This window comes from Podarcis tiliguerta (assembly GCF_965153285.1).
Source record: "Podarcis tiliguerta genome assembly, chromosome: 6".
Classification (NCBI taxonomy): Eukaryota; Metazoa; Chordata; class Lepidosauria; order Squamata; family Lacertidae; genus Podarcis; species Podarcis tiliguerta.
The window spans coordinates 2,223,256-2,245,936 of record NC_139539.1 but is presented as its reverse complement, the minus strand read 5'-3'; the positions used below and the strand labels follow the sequence as shown (position 1 = coordinate 2,245,936).

General features: G+C 47.0%; 1 protein-coding gene across 1 annotated transcript; it reads left to right on the top strand.

The window, feature by feature from the left end:
• Positions 1-5,394: 5,394 nt before the first annotated feature.
• LOC310680613 (BPI fold-containing family B member 1-like) lies at positions 5,395-22,053 on the top strand. The gene is made up of 16 exons (XM_083447509.1): positions 5,395-5,458; positions 5,742-5,868; positions 6,738-6,894; positions 7,532-7,639; positions 8,704-8,859; positions 9,549-9,639; positions 9,849-9,900; positions 11,108-11,199; positions 12,597-12,773; positions 14,443-14,487; positions 14,971-15,099; positions 16,146-16,213; positions 17,463-17,508; positions 18,948-19,011; positions 20,155-20,231; positions 21,455-22,053. The coding sequence occupies exons 2-16, from the start codon at positions 5,757-5,759 to the stop codon at positions 21,491-21,493; spliced, it is 1,413 nt and encodes a 470-aa protein (XP_083303635.1). The 5' UTR covers positions 5,395-5,458; positions 5,742-5,756; the 3' UTR covers positions 21,494-22,053.
• The last annotated feature ends 628 nt before the right edge of the window (positions 22,054-22,681 follow it).

The window sequence follows — 22,681 nt, the reverse complement described above, 5'->3', positions numbered from 1 at the left end:
GAAGGAGAAAAGCCAAGGTCATGGTTTAGTGCCTTTAAATATTTGTTCTTCTGAGAAAACCCTCCGCAGCCTTCTATTATGGGGAAAGATGAGTATCTCTAGGGCGGCCGCAGGATAAAGAAAAAGCAAAAGCAAACAGATTTCATTTCAGAGGAGAAGAAAGGAAGAAAGGTTCTGAGTTGAAGAGAGAGGCCAACTTCAGATGTATATGATGGAGAAACCAGTGCTCTTGACACTGATACATATCACTACATAGAATCATAACATTGTTGAGCCGGAATGGACACGGAAACATTTAGTCGGGAGGCTGCCGTGGCTCAATGATGGAGTGGTGTTTTTGAGGCTGGAAGTCATTGCTGTCAACTTTTCCCTTTTCTTGCGAGGAATCCTATTCAGAATAAGGAAATTTCCCTTTTAAAAAGGGAAACGTTGACAGCTATGCTATTATTTTAGGAGGGGTGGATAAGGTTTGCACTAAAATGTGGACCGACCCAAATTTCACCCCCATCCTGAGGTGTCACAGACACACACCTGCTTTGTCATTCCTCTCGGTGGTTCTGCCAAGTGTGCAGCAGCTGTGAAAAAGGCAGATTCCATGCTAGAGATCATTAGGAAAGAGATTGAAGACTGCCAATAGCATAATGCCATTTTGCAAATCTATGCTGCAACCATATTTGGAGTTCTGCATACACCTGGTCGCCTCACCTCACAAAGTTGCTTTGGGTTGCCCTGGGCAAGATAAAACTACTAGCAAACCGAATAAATGGGAAAGATTCAGAAAAGGGTCATCAGAATTGAAATATACTCAGAGTCTAGTGTGGATTTCATGCTCTTTATTCAGGTCATAGTAGTGAGGAGGAATGGAAGTTCCCCCAAAATGTCTGCTTTATATACATTATTTACACAATGGGCCCCACGTGATTGGCTAATTCCGGGATTCACCTGTAGGCCAATCAGGTTGTGGATTCACTTCCACCTGGAGCTGGATTGGGTGGCTCCTGTGGACCAATCAGACTGCTGCATTCTGGATCCTATTGTTCTAGGACCAACCAGACTGCTGCCTTTTGGATCCTATTGTTCTAGGACCAATCAGACTGCTGCATTCTGGCTCCTATTGTTCTAGGACCAATCAGACTGCTGCATTCTGGCTCCTATTGTTCTAGGACCAATCAGACTGCTGCATTTTGGATCCTATTGCTCTAGGGCCAATCAGACTGCTGCATTCTGGCTCCTATTGTTCTATGGCCAATCATACTGCTGCATTTTGGATCGTATTCAACTCAGTCCATAACACTGGAAGTTCAATCAGTCCCCAACTTCTGCAGTTGAAACTCAGAATTGTAAAGTTAGCACTGGGCTTTAGGGGGGCTCCACAGGACGTCATAATGACAACATAGTGAATTGAGCAGAATGGAAGGCGAGAGGCATCAAATTTTGGCCTCTCACAGGATGCTGCTGAAATGTAGAAGACCAAAGACTGCCCCTGTCTGTCTCCAGGGTCAGAGGCAGCAGTGCTTCTAAAGAACCGTTGCAGAAAACTGTGGGATTGGAGAGTGCTGTCCTGACAGCAGGAGAGTTTTCCACGAGAATCTGGGTGGCCACTGGGGGAAGCGGATACTGGCCTTGGGTAGGCTGTGGGCCTGATGCAGCAGGTACTTCTTATGTTCTTAACATGATCCAAGCATGAAGGAGCATCTCCACCCCCATCATCCAGTGCGGACACTGAGGTCCAGCTCTGAGGTACTTCTGGCAGTTCCCTCCCTGTGAGAAGCCAAGTTACAGGGAACCAGGCAGAGGGCCTTCTCGGTGGTGGCGCCTGCCCTGTGGAACGCCCTCCCACCAGATGTCAAAGAGAACAACAACTACCAGACTTTTAGAAGACATCTGAAGGCAGCCATGTTTAGGGAAGTTTTTAATATTTAATGCTGTATTGTTTTTAACACTCGATTGGGACCCGTCCAGAGTGGCTGGGGAAACTCAGCCAGATGGGCGGGTTATAAATAAATTATCATCATCATCATCATCATCATCATCATCATCACGTTTTGGACACATGATCCAAGATCATGCCCCACAACTCTCTCTGACAGTTCAGGGGTCCATTTGGGCCACATGCCGAGAGAGACTCTTAGAGTTTGCATCAGCCTTGGTTTAGCAAAACACCCTGGGCAGCCTTTGCCCTTCTGGCATATCAGATTCTTCCTGGTCTCTGCGATTAGTTTCAGTCAACGATTGAGGACAAAAGGCTATGCAATGGGAAGAGCGTTCAAGGGAGGTCACGGCCAGTGTGCGCAACCATCACGCCACTTTAGAAATGTTCTTCTGCTTGCCAGATATTAACAAAAGAGGGGAAAGGGGAAAAGAAAACCACAAACCAAAGAAGGTTATTTGATGAACTGAGAGATACGGAGCCAATTGCGTCCTCAGAAGGAAGTGTCAGTGATGTGCCTGACAGCAGGAGATAATTTCTGCTGGGGTGCCAAAAAGGTCTTTTTAACGCTAACATTTATATCAGGATCAGTTAATGGAACAGTCCGTTGCGGAAATAAGGGCGCCTTGGTTAATACAAGTTCTACTGGACCACACATCAAGCTTAGTCTATCCCTACACTCTCACCCCAAATGCCTCTAGGAAGGCTGCAAACAGTTCCCAGGGTCTGCAGGGGGTAAATTCACAGATTTTCTGCCCCTCAACATGGAGGTCCCTGAAGCGTAGGTGGCTTCCCACGAGGCAAGACACAGCGATCATAGCAAGAACCTTTACTGAACTACATAACTGGGAAACAGGGGCAAAGCAACGGCTTATATACCTTCCTGAAAGTCTGGGCCACTCTCACTGCCAACGTGATTGGCTGTCTAAACTTCCAAGCTGCGAATCATAACTCAAGGTTTAAGGGCCAATGGCAGAGGCCCAAATCCTGAAATGTTCTGTGACTGCACATCAAGTCTCAAATCAGAATACAGGAGCCCAGAATCCTTAGTTCAGACTCAAGCTCAGGCAAGCACAGACCAATGAATACATAACAGTCCCATTCATTGTTCATCACTACATCAACCATCTAAACTTCTAAGCTTCTGGCCATGGAAGGACCTTGTGGTAATAATAATAATAAATAATAATAATAATAATAATAATAATAATAATAATAATAATAACAACAACAACAACAACAATAATAATAATATATTTAAACCCCACCCATCTGTCTGGGTTTCCCCAGCCACTCTGGGCGGCTTCCAACGAAGTATTAAAATACAGTGGTCTGTTAAACATTAAAAACTTCCCTAAACAGGGCTGCCTTCAGATGTCTTCTCAAAGTCTGGTAGTTGTTTTTCTCTTTGACATCTGGTGGGAGGGTGTTCCACAAGACGGGCACCACCACCGAGAAGGCCCTCTGCCTGGTTCCCTGTAACTTGGCTTCTCGCAGGGAGGGAACCGCCAGAAGGCCCTCGGAGCTGGACCTCAGTGTCCGGGCAGAACGATGGGGGTGGAGACACTCCTTCAGGTATACTGGGCCGAGGCCGTTTAGGGCTTTCAAGGTCAGCACCAACACTTTGAATTGTGCTCAGAAACATACTTAAGTAACGTACCTAACAGGCTGCTTCTGGCAGTTGTTTGACCATGTAGTTCAAATCTGGTAGGCAGGTCACTGCATCATAGCCAAATAACATGGCAGACTTGAATGGTCCACTGTAAATGGTGGTTTCTCCTTTCGGCGGAGAAGACCTATGATGGAGGCAGGACCACTGAGTAGGAAACAAACCAAAGTCATTGAGCTTTCTTTTTAGGAGATCGCCCCCTAAATTTGTTGGCCCACAGATAGAAATAAGATAAAGTCCCTACCAAAGAAGAATGGCAGATCAAGTTATGGATTATGCCGAAATATCTATAAAATGACTGGAAGAATCAGAAATAATAATAATAATACCTTTATTGTCAATGTACAACCTGTGTACAATGAAATTGTAAGGCCAGGAATCAGGAAGACCAAAATTTAATAAGGAATGGGTAAAATTTATAACTTATCTTCAATACCATTGTAAACAGTTAAAATCATTAGTAGGATTGGAATATCACTTGTAGTTTAATGGTGAATTTTGCACACAGTGGAGAGGTAAAAGATTTGGGTTGTCATAAAAGATGCAGGAGGAAATGATTCACAATAGGACCCACAAAGGGCAGGAGGGAAGTCCAAGAGAAAAGGTTTGGGAACCACTGATCTAAATAAAAGTCCATCCACATTTTAAAAAACTCAGGCCCTTCACCCTAAGGGTCCAGGGGTGTTTGAATAAGATAATGAACAGACACGTTTTTCTAAATTCCAAGTACATACATCATGGGCAAATGTGGAAAGAGATTTGAATGGCCGCTTACCTCTGGGTGAATGCATGAAGCATAATGGACCCAGAGGTCAGCTTGTTGAATTCAGTTCCATTTTATGTTGAGGATATATTAACACCCAAAGGGACGTGGGTGGTGCTGTGGGTTAAACCACAGAGCCTAGGACTTGCCGATCAGAAGGTCGGCGGTACGAATCCCCGCGTCGGGGTGAGCTCCCATTGCTCGGTCCCTGCTCCTGCCAGCCTAGCAGTTTGAAAGCACGTCAAAGTGCAAGTAGATAAATAGGTACCACTCCGGCGGGAAGGTAAACGGCGTTTCCATGCGCTGCTCTGGTTCGCCAGAAGCGGCTTCGTCATGCTGGCCACATGACCCGGAATCTGTACGCCGGCTCCCTCGACCAGTAAAGTGAGATGAGTGCCGCAACCCCAGAGTCGGCCACGACTGGACCTAACGATCAGGGGTCCCTTTACCTTTATATTAACACCCCAACACCCCTTTTCTTCATTAGGAAACCGTTGGCAGAATATCGACAGACCCAACACAGCCTGTGAGTACCAGAAAGCGAAGGAGGCACAACTCAGGGGCAGAAGAAATGAAGAGGCTATCCAGAGTCACAACTGATTTGATCCCTTCTGGGCAAACTAGGCCAGGTGGGACTCCCAATTCCCAAAGGTACACAAATTTGGGCCAGTGGGTACCCAGTTTCTTATTCATGATGCTTTTAAGCAGAGATTTGATGGCCATTTGTTATGGATACTTTAGCTGAGATTCCTCCATTGCAGCAAATGGGGCTGGAGGGTCTTTTCCAACTCTACGATCTATGATTCTATGAGATTTCAACTAAGCCATAACCAGAAGCTTCATCTTGCCAGAAATCCCCAAGCACAGTCCTGGTTCGGGACTTGCTTTTGAACTTGACACCTGCTCGCTGGCATGATCAATATTTGTTTATTTGGGAGGATTCAACCTATAGACAAATATTTGGTGATTGGTAACAGCGGAAGCCATTGCACGGGCCCTCGCTTTTCCTCCTTGGTGGGGTATATAAATGCCACCGGCTTTTCGTGAGACAGACGGAGGAGAAGCTGACGGAGACGAGACTTTCTACGCAATCTAGGTAAGAAAGGTCCGCGTGCACCGAAAGTGGCAGATTGTCACACAGGGCTGGAAAAAATATTCCTCAGTCGTGCAAAGTGGAAGAATTCCACTTGCTTAATTGTGTTACTTTGGTATGGCATGGGGGGGGCATTCCAGATTTGCATAATACAAAGATATGGCACCCCAGGGGGTCATCTAGTCTGACCAGCTCTGGAACAGCAGAAAGCAAGCCTGCCTCTCCTCCTCCTCCTCCTTCCTCTCTCTTCTGTTTCTTAACACACCGACGCCATCCTTTTCAACAGGTCCAAGGACAGAAGATGTTTCCGGTTTTGGCCCTCGCCATCTTCTGCGGCCTCCTGGCCCAGAACACCCAAGGATATGCCAGTCCTCAGGCCATTGTCAATCTTGGCCCAGAAATGCTTCAGCGCCGTAAGTCAAGGGTTTGCACAAGGGGCTCTGGGGGCTCTTCCCTGACCCTGCCTGGCGCTGCTTCCCTTTGCTTCATTGAGCCAGACGGCACGTGGGTGCTCTGCACATTGCAATCCAATGCCCCTTTCCTCTCCTCATGTACAAGCCTCAGCAGACACAATCCTGCGCCCCTTAGCCCTCAGCTTCCAAGCAGGAACTAAGAAGTGCCTGAGCCACTGCCTCCATTCATATTCAGGAATTGGCTGCATATATTAGGAAAAGGAGGGACGCGGGTGGCGCTGTGGGTTAAACCACAGAACCTAGGACTTGCCGATCAGAAGGTTGGCGGTTCGAATCCCCGCAACAGGGTGAGCTCTCATTGCTCGGTCCCTGCTCCTGCTAACTTAGCAGTTCGAAAGCACGAAGTGAAAGTATATCAATAGGTACCACTCCGGTGGGAAGGTAAACGGTGTTTCCATGCGCTGCTCTGGTTCGCCAGAAGCGGCTTAGTCATGCTGGCCACATGACCCGGAAGCTGTACGCCGGCTCCCTCGGCCAATAAAGCGAGATGAGTGCCGCAACCCCAGAGTTGTCCGCAACTGGATCTAATGGTCAGGGGTCCTTTTACCTTTTTACCTTTATTAGGAAAAGAACTTCCTTCTTTTGCGTTGTATACCTGACTGTTGGCTGTAGAAATAATTTTCATATAAGCAATGATGGTTAAATTGTCCCTTCCTTCTCCTTTTTAAACTGCTTGGTCTACACAAAAGGGTGGCGTTCCCCTCTCTAAAAAGTTTGGCAACTGCCGCTCTAGGTTCTCAAGCCCACGAGCAGAATAGTCCCTCTGACCCCATCAATCTCTAACCTGCCCTTTTCACCTTGGCTTTTAGTGATTTCCCATCGGTTGGACAGCCAGGCTCTGGTCGGCCGTCTCCAGAATTTGCCCCTCCAGAGCATCTTGCAAGGCGGTTCCGGCGGATTGCTGGGCCTAGGAAACCTCCCCGTCCTCGGAGGCCTGGTGGACGGGCTTCTGGGCAACATCTTGGGGTGAGCTGTGGGATGTGACAGCCGGAATCTGGAGTGCGCTACTGAAAAAAGACAGCTTAAAAGGTTGTGCCTTCTCTGCAAGGTCCAGAGTTAGGCAACAGGAGAACAGGCCTTTTCTGTGGTGGCTCCCCATCTGTGGGATGCTCTGCCCAGAGAAACTTGACTGGCACTGTCCTTGAGGCACCAGGCAAAAGCATAATTCTTTACCCAGGACTTCAACCATTAAATACCGTATTTTTTGCTCTATAAGACTCACTTTGTCCCTCCTAAAAAGTAAGGGGAAATGTGTGTGCGTCTTATGGAGCGAGTGCAGGCTGCGCAGCTATCCCAGAAGCCAGAACAGCAAGAGGGATTGCTGCTTTCACTGCGCCGCGATCCCTCTTGCTGTTCTGGCTTCTGAGATTCAGAATATTTTTTTTCTTGTTTTCCTCCTCCAAAAACTAGGTGCATCTTGTGGTCTGGTGCATCTTATAGAGCAAAAAATATGGTAATCTATGGTCTGTTAAAGCTGGGGACACGGGGGACCGTTGTTATGATTTTTTTATTATGCCGTCTGTTATTACGCTGTTTATTATGCTTTAATTTCTGTGCTCTGTAAAATGCGTTCTAAATGTTGTGCCCTTGCCATTCTGAACAGGGTGAAGATCAGAAACATAGAGCTTCTCCGACTCGACATCCGTTTGGATGAGGTAGCAAAGCACATTATTGTGACTGTCCCAGCAGATGTGGAGATTGAAATAAATCTGTGAGTGCTTCCCCATGGTTCTTTAAGGGTGGCTGGGTGGAACAGGACACAGGCAGGCTGATAGGGGAGCCTGGGTTTCAAAACATGCTCTAAGACCAGTGCATTCCAATACAGAAAGGTTTGTGGATTCCATCCCTTGTTCTTGCTGTTGTTTAGTCATTTAGTCATGTCCGACTCTTCGTGACCCCCTGGACCAGAGCACGCCAGGCACTCCTGTCTTCCACTGCCTCCCACAGTTTGGTCAAACTCATGCTGGTAGCTTCGAGAACACTGTCCCACCATCTTGTCCTTTGTTGTCCCCTTCTCCTTGTGCCCTCTGTCTTTCCCAACATCAGGGTCTTTTCCAGGGAGTCCTCTTCTCCTGAGGTGGCCAAAGTATTGGAGCCTCAGCTTCAGGATCTGTCCTTCCCGTGAGCACTCAGGGCTGATTTCCTTCAGAATGGAGAGGTTGGATCTTCTTGCAGTCCATGGGACTCTCAAGAGTCTCCTCCATCACCAGAATTCAAAAGCATCCATTCTTCGGCGATCAGCCTTCTTTATGGTCCAGCTCTCACTTCTCACTTCCATATATCACTAATTCCGTCCCTAAGACCTTGCAAAGCCCCCATCACCAAGGATGAAGGGGAACCTAAGGAGCTGCCGTGTACCATTGACCCATCTATCTTAGTATTGTCTACACTGACTCGCAGCAGCAATGGCTCTCCAGGTTGCAGACAGCGGCTGTCTCCCAGGCCTACCTGGATTGAGCCTTCTGCATGCGGAGCAGGTGTTCCCCCACTGAGCTACCCTTTGGGTCACGAGCCAAAAGAAGCAAACCAAGTATGCTCTGGAGGACACAGCTGTACCAGGAGAAGATCTCTTGATCTCTGCAAGGGAAACGGTGTGCTTTGTCAAATGTCTAGATTTTAGAGAATCTGAGTAGAGTTGGAAGGTACCCCAAGGGTCATCTAGACCAACCCCCACAAAAGCAGGAATTGCAACAAAAGCATTCCTGACAGATGGCCCTCGGAGGTGGTGTCTTACCTAAAGTATGTCTTAATGCCCCTTTCCTTCCCCGTTTTTAGGCCACTCAATCTAGGCAGGCTCCTTCACGTGAAGCTGTACCTGGACATCCAGGTTGCAGTTCGAATCCTGACAGACCCAGTGAGCGGCCATGTGAGACTCGTTGTTGGAAATTGCCACAATAACCCTGGCCACCTTAGAATCACCCTCCTCAACAAGTGAGTATGGAGTCATAGAACTGGATAGATGCCAATCCTTTTGGATAAAGAAGGAGACTAGGAGGAAAGGCCGTGGCCTTCAAGATCACAAAAATGTCGAGCTGGAAGGGCCCTTTCGTTCAGCCCCCTGCAACGCAGGAATCAAGGACTCCTCTGTTCCTTTCTGCATCAGTTGCCTTAGATCATGGGTAGGCAAACTGAGGTCTGGTGGCTGGATCCGGCCCAATCACCTTCTCAATCCAGCCTGTGGACGGTCCAGGAATCAGCGTGTTTTTACAGGAGTAGAATGTGTCCTTTTTTTTAAAATGCATTTCTGGGGTATTTGTGGGGCATAGGAATTCGTTCTTCTTCTTCATTTTCCCAAAATATAGTCCGGCCCCCCACAAGTTCTGAGGGACAGTGGACCGGCCCACTGCTGAAAAAGTTTGCTGACATCCTGCCTTAGATAGCCACTCCTCTCTGCCTAACAGTAGAGCCGGCGCTCTTCTGTCCCCACTGCCCCCACCTATCGCAGGGCAAATATGACCATGGGGAGGGGGGGTCCTGCTGAACTCACACACAGGCTCCTTGGGCAGTGCAGAATCCCGACCACACAGGCTCCCTGCTGCAGATGTTTGCAGAGGGCTGTGGGGACTGAGCCCCTGGTGTGACACATGTCCCTGCCCTGACACGTTCTCCCTTCGTTCCAGAAAAGGACCTCTTCTCCAGACCGTCAACAACCTCCTGCGAGCAGTGACCGACATTCTGGAGAAGACGGTTCCCCATCTGCTGCAGAAAGAGGTGAGTGGTGCGCGGCTTCCTTCTGGTCCTCTTGCGGGGCACGAAGGCCAGTGGTCCTCCTGGGGTCTGGCTTGCTGAGATGCTCCTGAACTGCGCATGAGAGCAACACACATGCAGACACACTCCATTGTGAGCCCCTGAGAATGACTCCTCTCCCTTGTCAATCACCTGAGTGGTTTTCTTTTTTCCCTGCTTTGTTTTTTTGGCAGCTCTGCCCACTTGTCAACATGCTTCTAGAAGATGTGCTGAATTTGCTCCAAGGTGAGAGTCTTCTGCATTCATCTCCTCTGTCTCCTTTTTCCTTATCCCCAAGCACTTCTGCGGGAAAGTGTTGTGGAAGACAGAGGCCACAGCCAAATAATAATAATAATAATAATAATAATAATAATAATAATAATAATAATTTATTTATATCCCACCCATCTGCATAGCTGTCAACGTTTTCCTTTTTTTAAGGGAAATGCCATTATTCCAAATAGGATTCCTCACAAGGGAAAAGTTGACAGCTATGCCCATCTAGCTGGGTTTCCCCAGCCACTCTGGGCGGCTTCCAACAAAATATTAAAATACAATAGTCTATTAAACATTAAAAGCTTCCCTAAAGAGGGCTGCCTTCAGATGTCTTCGAAAAGCCTGGTAGTTGTTCTTCTCTTTGACATCTGGTGGGAGGGCGTTCCACAGGGTGGGTGCCACCACCGAGAAGGCCCTCTGCCCGGTTCCCTGTAACTTGGCTTCAGTCCAGTATACCTGAAGGAGTGTCTCCACCGCCATCATTCTGCCCGGACACTGAGATCCAGCGCCGAGGGCCTTCTGGCAGTTCCCTCGCTGCGAGAAGCCAAGTTACAGGGAACCAGGCAGAGGGCCTTCTCGGTAGTGGCACCCATCGTGTGGAACGCCCTCCCACCAGATGTCAAGGAAATAAGCAGCTATCTTATCTTTAAAAGACATCTGAAGGCAGCTCTGTTTAGGGAAGCTTTTAATACAGTGGTACCTCGGGTTAAGTACTTAATTCGATGCGGAGGTCCTTACTTAACCTGAAACTGTTCTTAACCTGAAGCACCACTTTAGCTAATGGGGCCTCCTGCTGCCGCCGCTGCATGATTTCTGTTCTCATCCTGAAGCAAAGTTCTTAACCCGAGGTAATATTTCTGGGTTAGCAGAGTCTGTAACCTGAAACATCTGTAACCCAAGGTACCACTGTATTTAATGCTGTATTGTTTTTAACACTTGATTGGCAGCTGCCCAGAGTGGCTGGGGAAACTCAGCCAGATGGGCGGAGTATAAATAATAAGTTGTTGTTGTTGTTGTTGTTTATTAAACAACAGAGCAGACAGCAACAAGAAACTCTGGCTCCATCCACACGCTGTGAAATTGGTTTGCTTCCACCAGCCTTGCTTGCATTGTATCCCGCCCCCCCTTCCGCCTCTCCCCTGGGTTGACAATATCTCCCCCTGCCCTTCTCCCCCAGGCTCCTCGTCCTCCTATGTGCACGGAGACATGATCCAGCTGCGACCCTCGTCCACCTCTCTCCGCAACGGAGTCATGCAAATTGGCTATGAAGTAAATCAGGGCTGGTGCTGCAGGGGGCGGGGAGGCCAGGAGCGTCTCACCAGGAGGGGTCCAGGACGTGGCCCTTGGGACCTTCATGTTTTCCTCCACGTTGCTTTGCTAATCTATATCTTTTGAATCATTACAAAATGCAATGCCTTGTGGGGATTTGAGCCCGGGTTTCCTTGGCCCATGTTCAACAGAGGATGTGGGTTATGCTGGCCTCAATCTAACGAGTTGTAGCTGTCACTCAACCACTTTGATTGGCATAACTGGCGCTGTTAGAGGTGCTGCATAAGACCCTTTCCACGTGGCTAAGAACTCGATTTTTTAGTGTAGCCGCACCTACACTTCGGAACTCCCTGCCTATTGACTCCAGACAGGCACTTTCACTGTACTTTTTGGGGTGCCTGCTAAAAACATTCTTAGGGACGCGGGTGGCGCTGTGGGTTAAACCACAGAGCCTAGGGCTTGCCGATCAGAAGGTCGGTGGTTCGAATCCCTGCGACGGGGTGAGCTCCTGTTGCTTGGTCCCAGCTCCTGCCAACCTAGCAGTTCGAAAGCACATCAAAGTGCAAGTAGATAAATAGGTACCACTCCGGCGGGAAGGTAAACGGCATTTCCGTGAGCTGCTCTGGTTCGCCAGAAGTGGCCTAGTCATGCTGGCCACATGACCCGGAAGCTGTAGGCCAGCTCCCTCGGCCAATAAAGCGAGATGAGCGCCGCAACCCCAGAGTCAGCCACAACTGGACCTAATGGTCAGGGGTCCCTTTACCTCTACCTAAAAACATTCTTGTTTAGACAAACCTGCCCAGAAAGGCAAGCTTAAGTCTACTGTTGATTTAGCTGTCCAAAGACCTTAAATTATCATTGTTCATTTTCTTCTTGTTTCACTTTTTCTGCAGTCAAACAGTGCGTAATTTTTTAATGAAAAAAATTTAATTTTTATTTTTTAATGAAATGAATGCATAAAATAAACCTCTCTGGCCTGCCTCCTCTGTTAGAGACAGTGTGCCTCTCTATGCCCATTGTGGGAATCACAAGTGGGGAGAGTCTGGCTGTTGCATTAAGGACCTAAGAAGGGCCGGCTGCTGGATCAGGCCCAGGATCCTGTTCTCACAGGGGCCAACCAGATGCCTTACAGGGAAATCCGCAAGCAGGATCTGTGCGTCAGAGTAGCGCTCTCCCTGTCCTGAGGTTTCCAACACCTGCTATTCAGAAGCATTCCTGGAAAGCTTGAATTGCTGCAAATGTTGGGTTCCCCTCTACACCTGCTGGCAACTTATAACTATGTATAGAATGCCCAAATTTGGAGAATGAACTTGCAATTCATGTGTCAGGGTTAGACCCAAATGAGGCTGGGCTCAGATAGATCCTGTTTGCTCTTCTGGCTTTTCTTTCCTTTCTAGGGCACCGTCCGCCTGCCTGGAGGGCAGAACTACATCGTCCCCTCTGGCACCGCCCCGCTTCCCCATGCGCCCCTGGGCGATGCTCCCATGAACATGCTCCTCAGCGACCACCTGCTGAGCGCGATGCTCCGAGCTTTCTTGACTCCAAGGGCTATAAACATCCACAGTCCACAGGAGGTATTGTGCTGAGTTCATTTTAGCATTTCAACGTTTTTAATGCATTACAGTCGTACAGTGGTGCCCCGCAAGACGAATGCCTCGCAAGACGGAAAACCCGCAAGACGAAAGGGTTTTCCATTTTCAGAGGTGCTTCGCAGGACGAATTTCCCTATGGGCTTGCTTCGCAAGACGAAAATGTCTTGCGATTCTTGAGGGTTTTTTTTGCTCCCCAACCCCTTTTTCTAAAGCGCTAAGCTGCTAATAGCCTTTTAGCAGCTAATCCGCTAATCCCTTAAGCCTTTAATAGCCGTTAATAGCCCTTAAATTGCTAATAGCCCTAATAGCGCTAATCCGCTAATGGGCTTGCTTCGCAAGACGAAAATGTCTTGCGATTCTTGAGGGTTTTTTTCGCTCCCCAACCCCTTTTTCTAAAGCGCTAAGCTGCTAATAGCCTTTTAGCAGCTAATCCGCTAATCCCTTAAGCCTTTAATAGCCGTTAATAGCCCTTAAATTGCTAATAGCGCTAATAGCGCTAATCCGCTAATGGGCTTGCTTCGCAAGACGAAAAAACCGCAAGACGAAGAGACTCGCGGAACGGATTCTTTTCGTCTTGCGAGGCACCACTGTACCTTGGAAGTCAATGGAATCTGTTCCGGAAGTCCGTTCGACTTCCAAAACGTTTGCTTGGCTTTCTCAGCCAGACAGGTTATAGCGAGTAATTGTGAAACATACTCGGAGTCAAGAGTGGATTTCATGCTCTTTGTTCAGCTCATAGTGGTGAGGAGGAATGGATGTTCCCCCAGAATGTCTGCTTTATATACATTATTTACACAATGGGCCCCACGTGATTGGCTAATTTGGGGATTCACCTGTAGGCCAATCAGGTTGTGGATTCACTTCCACCTGGAGCTGGATTGGGTGGCTCCTGTGGACCAATCAGACTGCTGCATTCTGGATCCTATTGTTCTAGGACCAATCAGACTGCTGCATTCTGAATATTATTGTGCTAGGACCAATAAGACTGCTGCCTTTTGGATCCTATTCAACTCAGTACATAACAAATTGGAAAAATGCAGAAGAGGTAGGGGTGAACCAATGGAGGAAAAAAACTGAATAATATTATAATTTTAGAATACCCTAACTGTGAAGATACATAGAATGAAAGGGCTTAAGGTCAGTGAGAAAGAGGAGGATTGGTTTGAGAAGATATTGAATAATTTGGGTAGGTTTGAACAATTTGGGGCAATTAAAATGTTAAAAGTTAAATAAACCTTGTGGAGGGAGAAGTGTTAAGATATATAGAAGTGTACATATGGTTGATTTGAATATGTTATTATTGAATATTATTGAATATGTATATTATTGAATATGTATACCCAGTATATCAGCCGCCGGGGGGGTTTCGCTGCTTGTGTTTTGGTGGTTGGTAAAAAATAAAAAAACAATTTAAAAAAAGTTTGAAAACCAAATCACGGCTTCTGATTGGCTGCAGGAAGCTCTTCCCATCCCCCAAAATAAAAATGAGTCCCCTTGTTCTAATTAATGATGACGTTCAGAGTTCCTCTTTTGCTGCTTTGAGCCCTTTGCAGCAGCGAAGCTGTTTCTCACACAGCCCTCTGTGGAAAGATAAGGGAGGGAGAAAAACTGAGAATATAAACTCTTTCTTCTTCTTTCTGTTTCTTCAAAGATTACTGCATTCAGTCAACAGATGGCGGCTCTGTCTGGTTTTAAGGTCAGTATTTTTAAAGATCCATCATTTCTAGCCTCCCTCTGCCAAATATGTATGTATGGCGTGTATATGCATATTATTACTTCTACTGTGGCAGGACCATTGGAACTCCCCGCCTATTGACACCAATCAGGTGCTTTTTTTGCAATGCCTATCCAGATAGAAAGCGGCAAGGATTTTCATCTGTATGTAGTTTATTTGCATCTTAATTATTTGCGATCTTAATTATTATTTGCATGTTATAAATAGCTGCTTTTAATCATTTCACAGGTCCTTTTACTGCTTTGTTGCTTTCTGCAAACTGCTTTGAGGGTATTCTTTGCAACCAAGTGGTATAAAAATGTTATGAAATCAATCAATCAATAAAATACTCTGCAAGGCTTGATGCACAGTCGTAATATCTATGGAGCAAAGTGCTAAGTGAGAGTCTCTTCGAAGCCTAATTGTGTCTTTGGGGTCTCCTCTTCATGTCTTGGATCCTTGCAGGGCACAATACGGGCCTTGCAGGTCTCCTACGGGGCTCCTGTCCTTGCCTTGACCGTAGGAAGGATCGAGGTGAAGCAGAATATCGACGTCAAGGTGTTCAGCAGCCGGCATCTCTTCACTGTTCGTGCTGTAAGTAGCTGGGACACCAAAATATAATGATGATGATGATGATCATAGAATCATAGAGTTGGAAGAGACCACAAGGGCCATCGAGTCCAACCCCCTGCCAAGCAGGAAACACCATCAGAGCACTCCTGACATATGGTTGTCAAGCCTCTGCTTAAAGACCTCCAAAGAAGGAGACTCCACCACACTCCTTGGCAGCAAATTCCACTGTCAAACAGCTCTTACTGTCAGGAAGTTCTTCCTAATGTTTAGGTGGAATCTTCTTTCTTGTAGTTTGGATCCATTGCTCCGTGTCCGCTTCTCTGGAGCCGCAGAAAACAACCTTTCTCCCTCCTCTATGTGACATCCTTTTATATATTTGAACATGGCTATCATATCACCCCTTAACCTCCTCTTCTCCAGGCCAAACATGCCCAGCTCCCTTAGCCGTTCCTCATAAGGCATCGTTTCCAGGCCTTTGACCATTTTGGTTGCCCTCCTCTGGACACGTTCCAGTTTGTCAGTGTCCTTCTTGAACTGTGGTGCCCAGAACTGGACACAGTACTCCAGGTGAGGTCTGACCAGAGCAGAATACAGTGGCACTATTACTTCCCTTGATCTAGATGCTATACTCCTATTGATGCAGCCCAGAATTGCCCTGGCTTTTTTAGCTGCCGCGTCACACTGTTGGCTCATGTCAAGTTTGTGGTCAACCAACCTTTTCACATGATGATGATGATAAATTTTATTTATACCCTGCCCTCCCTGGCCAGAGCCGGGCTCAGGGCAGCTAACACCAATAAAATCACAATAAAAACATAATAGGGGAAAGGGGGGGGGGACGCCTGCAACCCTACCTCCTCCATAGGGCGGAAGTGGCTTTGCAAAAAGCCCACCTGGATCAGACCAAAGGGACTGTGTAGGTCAGCATCCTGTTTCTCCCAGAGGCCACAGAGATGCTCTCATGAAACCCCGAAGCAGAGCATCCCAGGAATTCCCCTTTCCCCCAAGGTTCAGTTCAGAATGCAGCAGCGTTTCAAGTTAACAGCCAATCTTCTTTTCAATCACAGACGGTGACTTCGCTTGGTGCTGTTTCTGCGGCCGGAGGGAGCCTGAGACTCACTCTTCACCTTGAAGGGTAAAGAAAACCCCCAATTTATTTGGCATCACAGGAACGTAAAAAGAGCCTGCGCTGGGGAAGGAAGCTCAGATCAGTCGCATTACCGTGCGATATTGGGGGTGCCTTGAAATCAGCCTCCCTGCTCTCCCTCACGCAAAGAGCGATATATTGCTGTGTATTGCTGGGTCAAAATCGTTACAGTGGTACCTCTGGCTGCGAACTGGATCCGTTCTGGAGCCCCGTTCACAACATGAGCAGAACGCAACCCGCGTCTGCGCGTGCGTGGGTCGCGATTCACCACTTCTGCGCATGTGCGTGACGTCATTTTGAGCGTCTGTGCATGCGCGAATAGCGAAACCCAGAAGTAACCTGAAGCAAATGCAACATGAGGTATGACTGTATTGCATTATGTAATTTCAAAAGTGATTTTGGCCAATGTATTGAAAAACCGCACAGCGCTAAAACAGACCATACAATTTGTGATATTACCATGCCAAAATTGGGGGTGGGAATAGTTGGGGGGAGGCAAGGGATTGGGCTGCGGACCCCAATTGGGAACCACTGCGCCAAAGCAACATGAGAGGCTAGAAGGGGAATGGGACTTGGGGGGGCGGGAATCCACTCTGACTCCTGCAGGAGACTCTCACTGGATGCCAGCTCCCTCTGCAGCCAGAAGGAATTTTTGGGATGCGTCCAAGGGAACGGGGGCAATTGGCAAGCCCCCAGCTGGCTCCAGCCCACCGGCCGGCAGCCGGGCAATCTCCGGTCTTTGGATCAGCATCTAAACTGCGACTCGAGCCTCAGAAACCTTCAGAAGCTGAGCACACAAGCCAGCAGAGAAAATAACTCTTCGCAAAAGAAGGGCAGAGAGAGGCTGTGTAAAGCATATTTCCAGGCATTTTATTCAGCATCAGGACAAAGGGGAAAACATGTCTTCTCCCCTTCGTGTCCAAGCAAACAGCATAAGCAAAAGCTATACACAAGACGGAAGTTCCCAGCAAGCTGTGCTGGAGAGTAAACAGACATGTGACATACAACAATCCACACACCTGTTTTAAGGTGGAACGGAACATCAGTATCCTAACCGGAATATCATCAGATCATAGAATTATAGAGATGGACTAGTTGGTTTAAATACAACATTTCAGGTTGTTGCTCGGATGCAACAAAGCCGTTCCTTAGCAAAGAGAAACTTTTAGCCAAAACACGTTTTATTTTTATTTTTATTATTTTTTAAAAAATCTCCTGTTTTATTGTTTCTTTTCAGGATTGACAATCTCTCCTTGATCAACTCTTCCGTTGGAAACTTTGATGTAAGTAGCATATCCCCAGAAAGCAGGGCTAAGCCTGTAACCCAGGAAAGTAGGAAAGTCCCCTGTTCAAATCTTACCTCAGCCACAAGTTTAATAAACCTCCAGCTTCCCATTCCAATTGCGCCTCCTGCAAAAAGGCCAGGGGATGTTGGGGGAGGGTCACTTTTGCTCAGCTTTAGAGGACAGCCGTCCTGTTCTGTGCAAGGGAAAAGGAAATTCCCTTTGGGGGTTGAAGGGCAGAGGCTCAAACCAGATTCCTGGTTAGCCAGACTTTATTCAGTAAGGCATTACAGGGTGGAATAGACACATATAAAAAACGCCGTGAAAATGCTTTTTTAAAAAACGTTTTGAAAAATACATTGAATTTGCCATAGCTCACCATCGCCATCTAGTGTCACATTTGTATAGTGCACATTAAAAAGGTAAAGGGCCCCCTGACCATTAGGTCCAGTCGTGGCTGGCTCTGGGGTTGCAGCGCTCATCTCGCTTTATTGGCCGAGGGAGGCAGCGAATGACTAAGCCGCTTCTGGCGAACCAGAGCAGCGCATGGAAACGCCGTTTCCCTTCCCGCCAGAGTGGTACCTATTTATCTACTTGTACTTTGATGTGCTTTTGAACAGATAGGTGGGCAAGAGCAGGGACCGAGCAACGGGAGCTCACCCTGTTGCGGGGATTCGAACTGCCAACCTTCTGATCGGCAAGTCCCAGGCTCTGTGGTTTAACCCACAGCACCACCCAGGTCCCATAATGCACATTACAACACACTTTAAACATTTTATTTGCAGCTGTATGGCTGAGTCCCAGGACAGAGTCGAAACAGTCTGCAAGAGCTTTCCATTGTGACACATTATATTGGAGGGAGTGTCATCTAGGTTGTTCCATCTTTTCCCCAACCATCTCTCATCCAACCACAGTCCTTTTTATTTTTACTGTACATGCAGAGCCCTCCTTGCTCCTTAACTGGAGCAGATTTTCACTCCCAGCTTTGGGCACCTCCTAAACTGGTTCTTGCTGTGGTCCGGTCGCTTCCTTGTGTGCATGAAGCTGGTCTCACTGATAATTCTTTTTTTCCAGAAATTTTACCTTACGGGACACCCCTTTGCAGAGGATGTGTGTGTGTGCCCTTTGGAGGTTGGAGGGGTTGTGTTTAAAATAACGTGGTTTGTTTGTTTTGCACAACTTAAGAACTGCTTCCCAGCAGTGAATAATAATAAACATACATTAAAACCGTTCTATCCATCCATGCAAATGTTTGGAAATGCTTTTCGACATTTAAATTGAGTGTCTCTAGAAACACCAGTGTGATTCAGCAATGCAGCAGCAAAGTTGTGATGGAGATGAAAACTTGCTTTCCAATTAACGGAGGGACCTTTTTTCCCGTTGTTGTTGTCATCATCTGACCTCCCCTGTTTGCTTTCCTTCCTTCCTTCGTGTTTCAGGTGCAGCACCTGAGGGGCGCAATTTCACACCTGGTGTCTGCCTTCCTTTTACCACATCAGAACCGTAAGTGGTGGCAGGTCGGGAGGGTTGGGAGACAACATATACTGCGCAGGATCCAGCGATCAGCTTCCCTGTCTTGCTGCTGGGGGCCAGCCACCCGGGGGGGGGGTCATTCACTGGACTGCTGCATGACGTCCACAGCCATGGAAAACATGAAGTCACTTTGATTCATATGCGCAAAGACAGCTGTGCACATCAGTCCAACTCTGTCAGGTGAAAAGTCTCCGAAACAGGGCAGGGACATGCAGCTGTTTTCTAGAAGGGCTTTCGGAATTGCATTGTATGAACTTGTCTGATCCAACACTTCTGGACTCAAGTGCAGGTTGGAATCTAAGGAATGTCCCACCACTTTCTCCCACGAAAACCCGCTCTTTACTGCCAAATTAGAGCAAACATCAGTCAGTTTTTCTGTGAACTGATGTTTGTTCTGATTCAGCGCTAAAGAGTGGGTTTTGCCAGGAAAATGAACGGGCAAAGGCAACACCACTCAGAAAAGTGCTTGGGCCCGTGCTTTCTAGGCAAGGGACTAGCAGAAGTGAGGAGAAGCCCTTAGTTAGTCTCCAGATTCGGCACTAACTGAATGTTGTGCTGCAATTCCTGGCTCAAAATGTGCTTGAAATGCATCCAGAAATATATACATTGCCAGAAAATTATTTTTGCAGACTTAAATTTATTAATTTTTTTGCAGATTAATGCACAGACAGAATAGTCTTATGAAGGAACACACATGAATATGAATAATTAATTAATTAATTAATTAATTAATTAATTAATATAATTAATATAAAAATGGCACAGAGGAGTAATAGATTGATTTGCCCCTTCCCCCAATCTTCCTCCTCCTCTCTCTTTCCTTGGGGTGTTGACTTTTTGATCAGGTTGCCTGTTAAATCATTCTGATTAAAAATAATAATTATCACAGTGCCCCTGGCTGTTCAGTCACATTATTTGGCAGATCTGTGGCCCTGCTAGCAAAGGTTTATTTATTTCATGAAATTGCTTGATGCACATTGCTTGATGGTACCAAAACAAACAGACAGACAGACAGACAGACAGCTCACCCTGCGTCCAATGCAATGTGTGAAAAGGGCAATTTCATCTGTTCTCTTTCTTGTCCCCAGTGCTCATGAGATTTTTCTCTTTCAGATTTGCTGGCAGAAGGCTTCCCGTTGCCTCTGGTGCAACAGCTTGGCATTGACCATCTCAACGCTGCCCCTGGCCAGGTAAGGATGCTCTAGTCCAGTGGTCCCCAAACTTTTCCACCCCCTTGGTTCCATAAGGACCCCTGCCCTGTAAAAAGCATTATCCAGAACAGCGGTTTGCACAACCCACTAAGGAAGATAATAACAGAAGAAAATTTGAAACGGCAACAATTATCCATTGACACACACTATATTCAAAATCCAATGGTTCTACTAATTCCCAAAAAATAATAATAATTGATGAATCGAGTGATGCCAGCTTCTCAAAGTCTGCTAGTCATTTAAACATAGCTGTCAACGTTCCCCCTTTTTTAAGGGAAATTCCCTTATTCCGAATAGGATTCCTCGCAAGGAAAGGGAAAGTTGACAGCTATGCATTTAAATCTCCAGCGCCTTGTGGAGCAAAACGGCTGTGAGCTGCTCTTGGGAGCCCACATGCCATAGCCAAGAAGAAAACAGGCTTGAAATTGTGGCCAGTAATATCCAAGGCAACACGATGACCAAATGCAATGATACAATAGCAATAGACACTCTTTATATAATATGAAATATATGAAATCACATAAACAGCACAAACTTGTGAATCTCTGAAAGTCACAAAATATGTACTCTTAATGCAATGTATCAGATTCTTATCTGGTGATAAAGCTTTGTTTATGGCGTCCAATGCCGCTGAAGTAGTTCGCAAACAGACATTGTGAACAGCGATTCTGGATATACCCACTGATACATTGCTTCGTTCAGAGACTTATAAGACTTGTGATTATTTGGTTTTATGTTTTCAAGAGAATCCATTAAGAGTGCATATTTTGTGATTTTCAGAGATTCACAAGTTTTCTGTTTATGTGATTTCATATATTTCATAGTATATAAAGAGTGTACAGTGGTACCTCGGGTTACATATGCTTCAGGTTGCAGACTCCGCTAATCCAGAAATAGTACCTCAGGTTAAGAACTTTGCTTCAGGATGAGAACAGAAATCGTACTCCAGTGGTGCGGCAGCAGCGGAGGCCCCATTAGCTAAACTGGTGCTTCAGGTTAAGAACAGTTTCAGGTTAAGTATGGACCTCCGGAATGAATTAAGTACTTAACCCGAGGTACCACTGTATATTGATATCTTATCATTGTATTTGGTCATCGTGTTGCCTTGGATATTACTGACTATTGTTTGCAACACAGGGGTTAAATTGTTTGGTTACTTGAAATGATGGCCAGCATTAACGGGACTGTCTTCCTTTTCACAGAACGCTCTTCTGCTCTTCGCTCCCCCCCTGGCTTCCTGAATGTGGGGGTCAAGATCCTCACCTGAATCAGAGGGAAAGATCCTGGAACGAGATGGATAATGCTGCTGCTGCTGCTGCTTCCCTTCCCTTCCCCCTTTACGCCTCTGCTTTCGTAGGATTGTAGAATGGGAAGAGACCCCGAGGGTCATCTAGTCCACCCCCTGCAATGCACGGGTCACAACTGAAGCACCCCTGACGGGCAGAGCTTTGGACCTCTGGGGCCTGTGACATCCCTTGGCTCTCTGCTTCAGGGGCTCGAAAGCAGCAATGGATCCTTTGCAACGCGATTTCCGGAGCTAGATTTGCCTCCTTCCATTTGGGAACGGCACAAATGTCAAAGCTAAAAGTGAGGGCACCTGAGTCTTGAGACCACAGGAAATCCCGTAAGGCTGGAGTCAAATCTGCCTCTTGGGAAACCTTGCCTTGAATGTCTGTTGTTTGAAAGCAGTGGAGTGTTTGGCCCAGAGTCTTTTTGCAGGGTTCCCTCTGTGAATTGCTAAGATGTTCTGCTTGCTTATCTTGCCTTGGTAATAAAACATTTCTCTTCACAACACCACAAAGGTTTCAGAGTCTGCTCTTTTCACACATCTAGGGCAAAAACCTTCTCCCCTCTTGTGCCAAAGGCAAGACTCCCGAGCTCAGATTTTGAAGCGGCAGGGTCTTCTCGAATAATGGCTTAGCCCCAGAACCTGATTTCCATGTCAGGAACTCACAAAACATGTGGGGCGATGCAGAAGAGGGGATGTGGATACGGTGCCTTTGCTTCAACCGTGAGTGGGCTTAGCTGGCTGGAAGGACAGGTGCTTTGAATGTAGAAGGTCCCAACAAGTTGGGTCTCCAGCACTTCCAGCTAAACGGCTCTCAGGAGAAAGGGCGGGGGAGACCTCTTTGACCGAGGACTTGGAGTCGCTGCCACACAAAGGGGATGGTGTTGGCTGAGATCAGCCTTCCACAAGTGCTTCTTTCCAAATAAGTGTGTTTTGCTCCAGGGCAGCAGGAGAAAACCACATTTTCTTCAGGGTATTCGGACTATCCTGTGACTTGACTCCTTTGGAAGGGGGGATATAAATGAATATCATAATGATTTGGGGCTGGCAGACTTGCTTCTTTGTCACAAAAGGATGTGATTGTACCCCGCCACACACACACACACAGAGAGAGAGAGAGAGAGAGAGAGAGAGAGAGAGA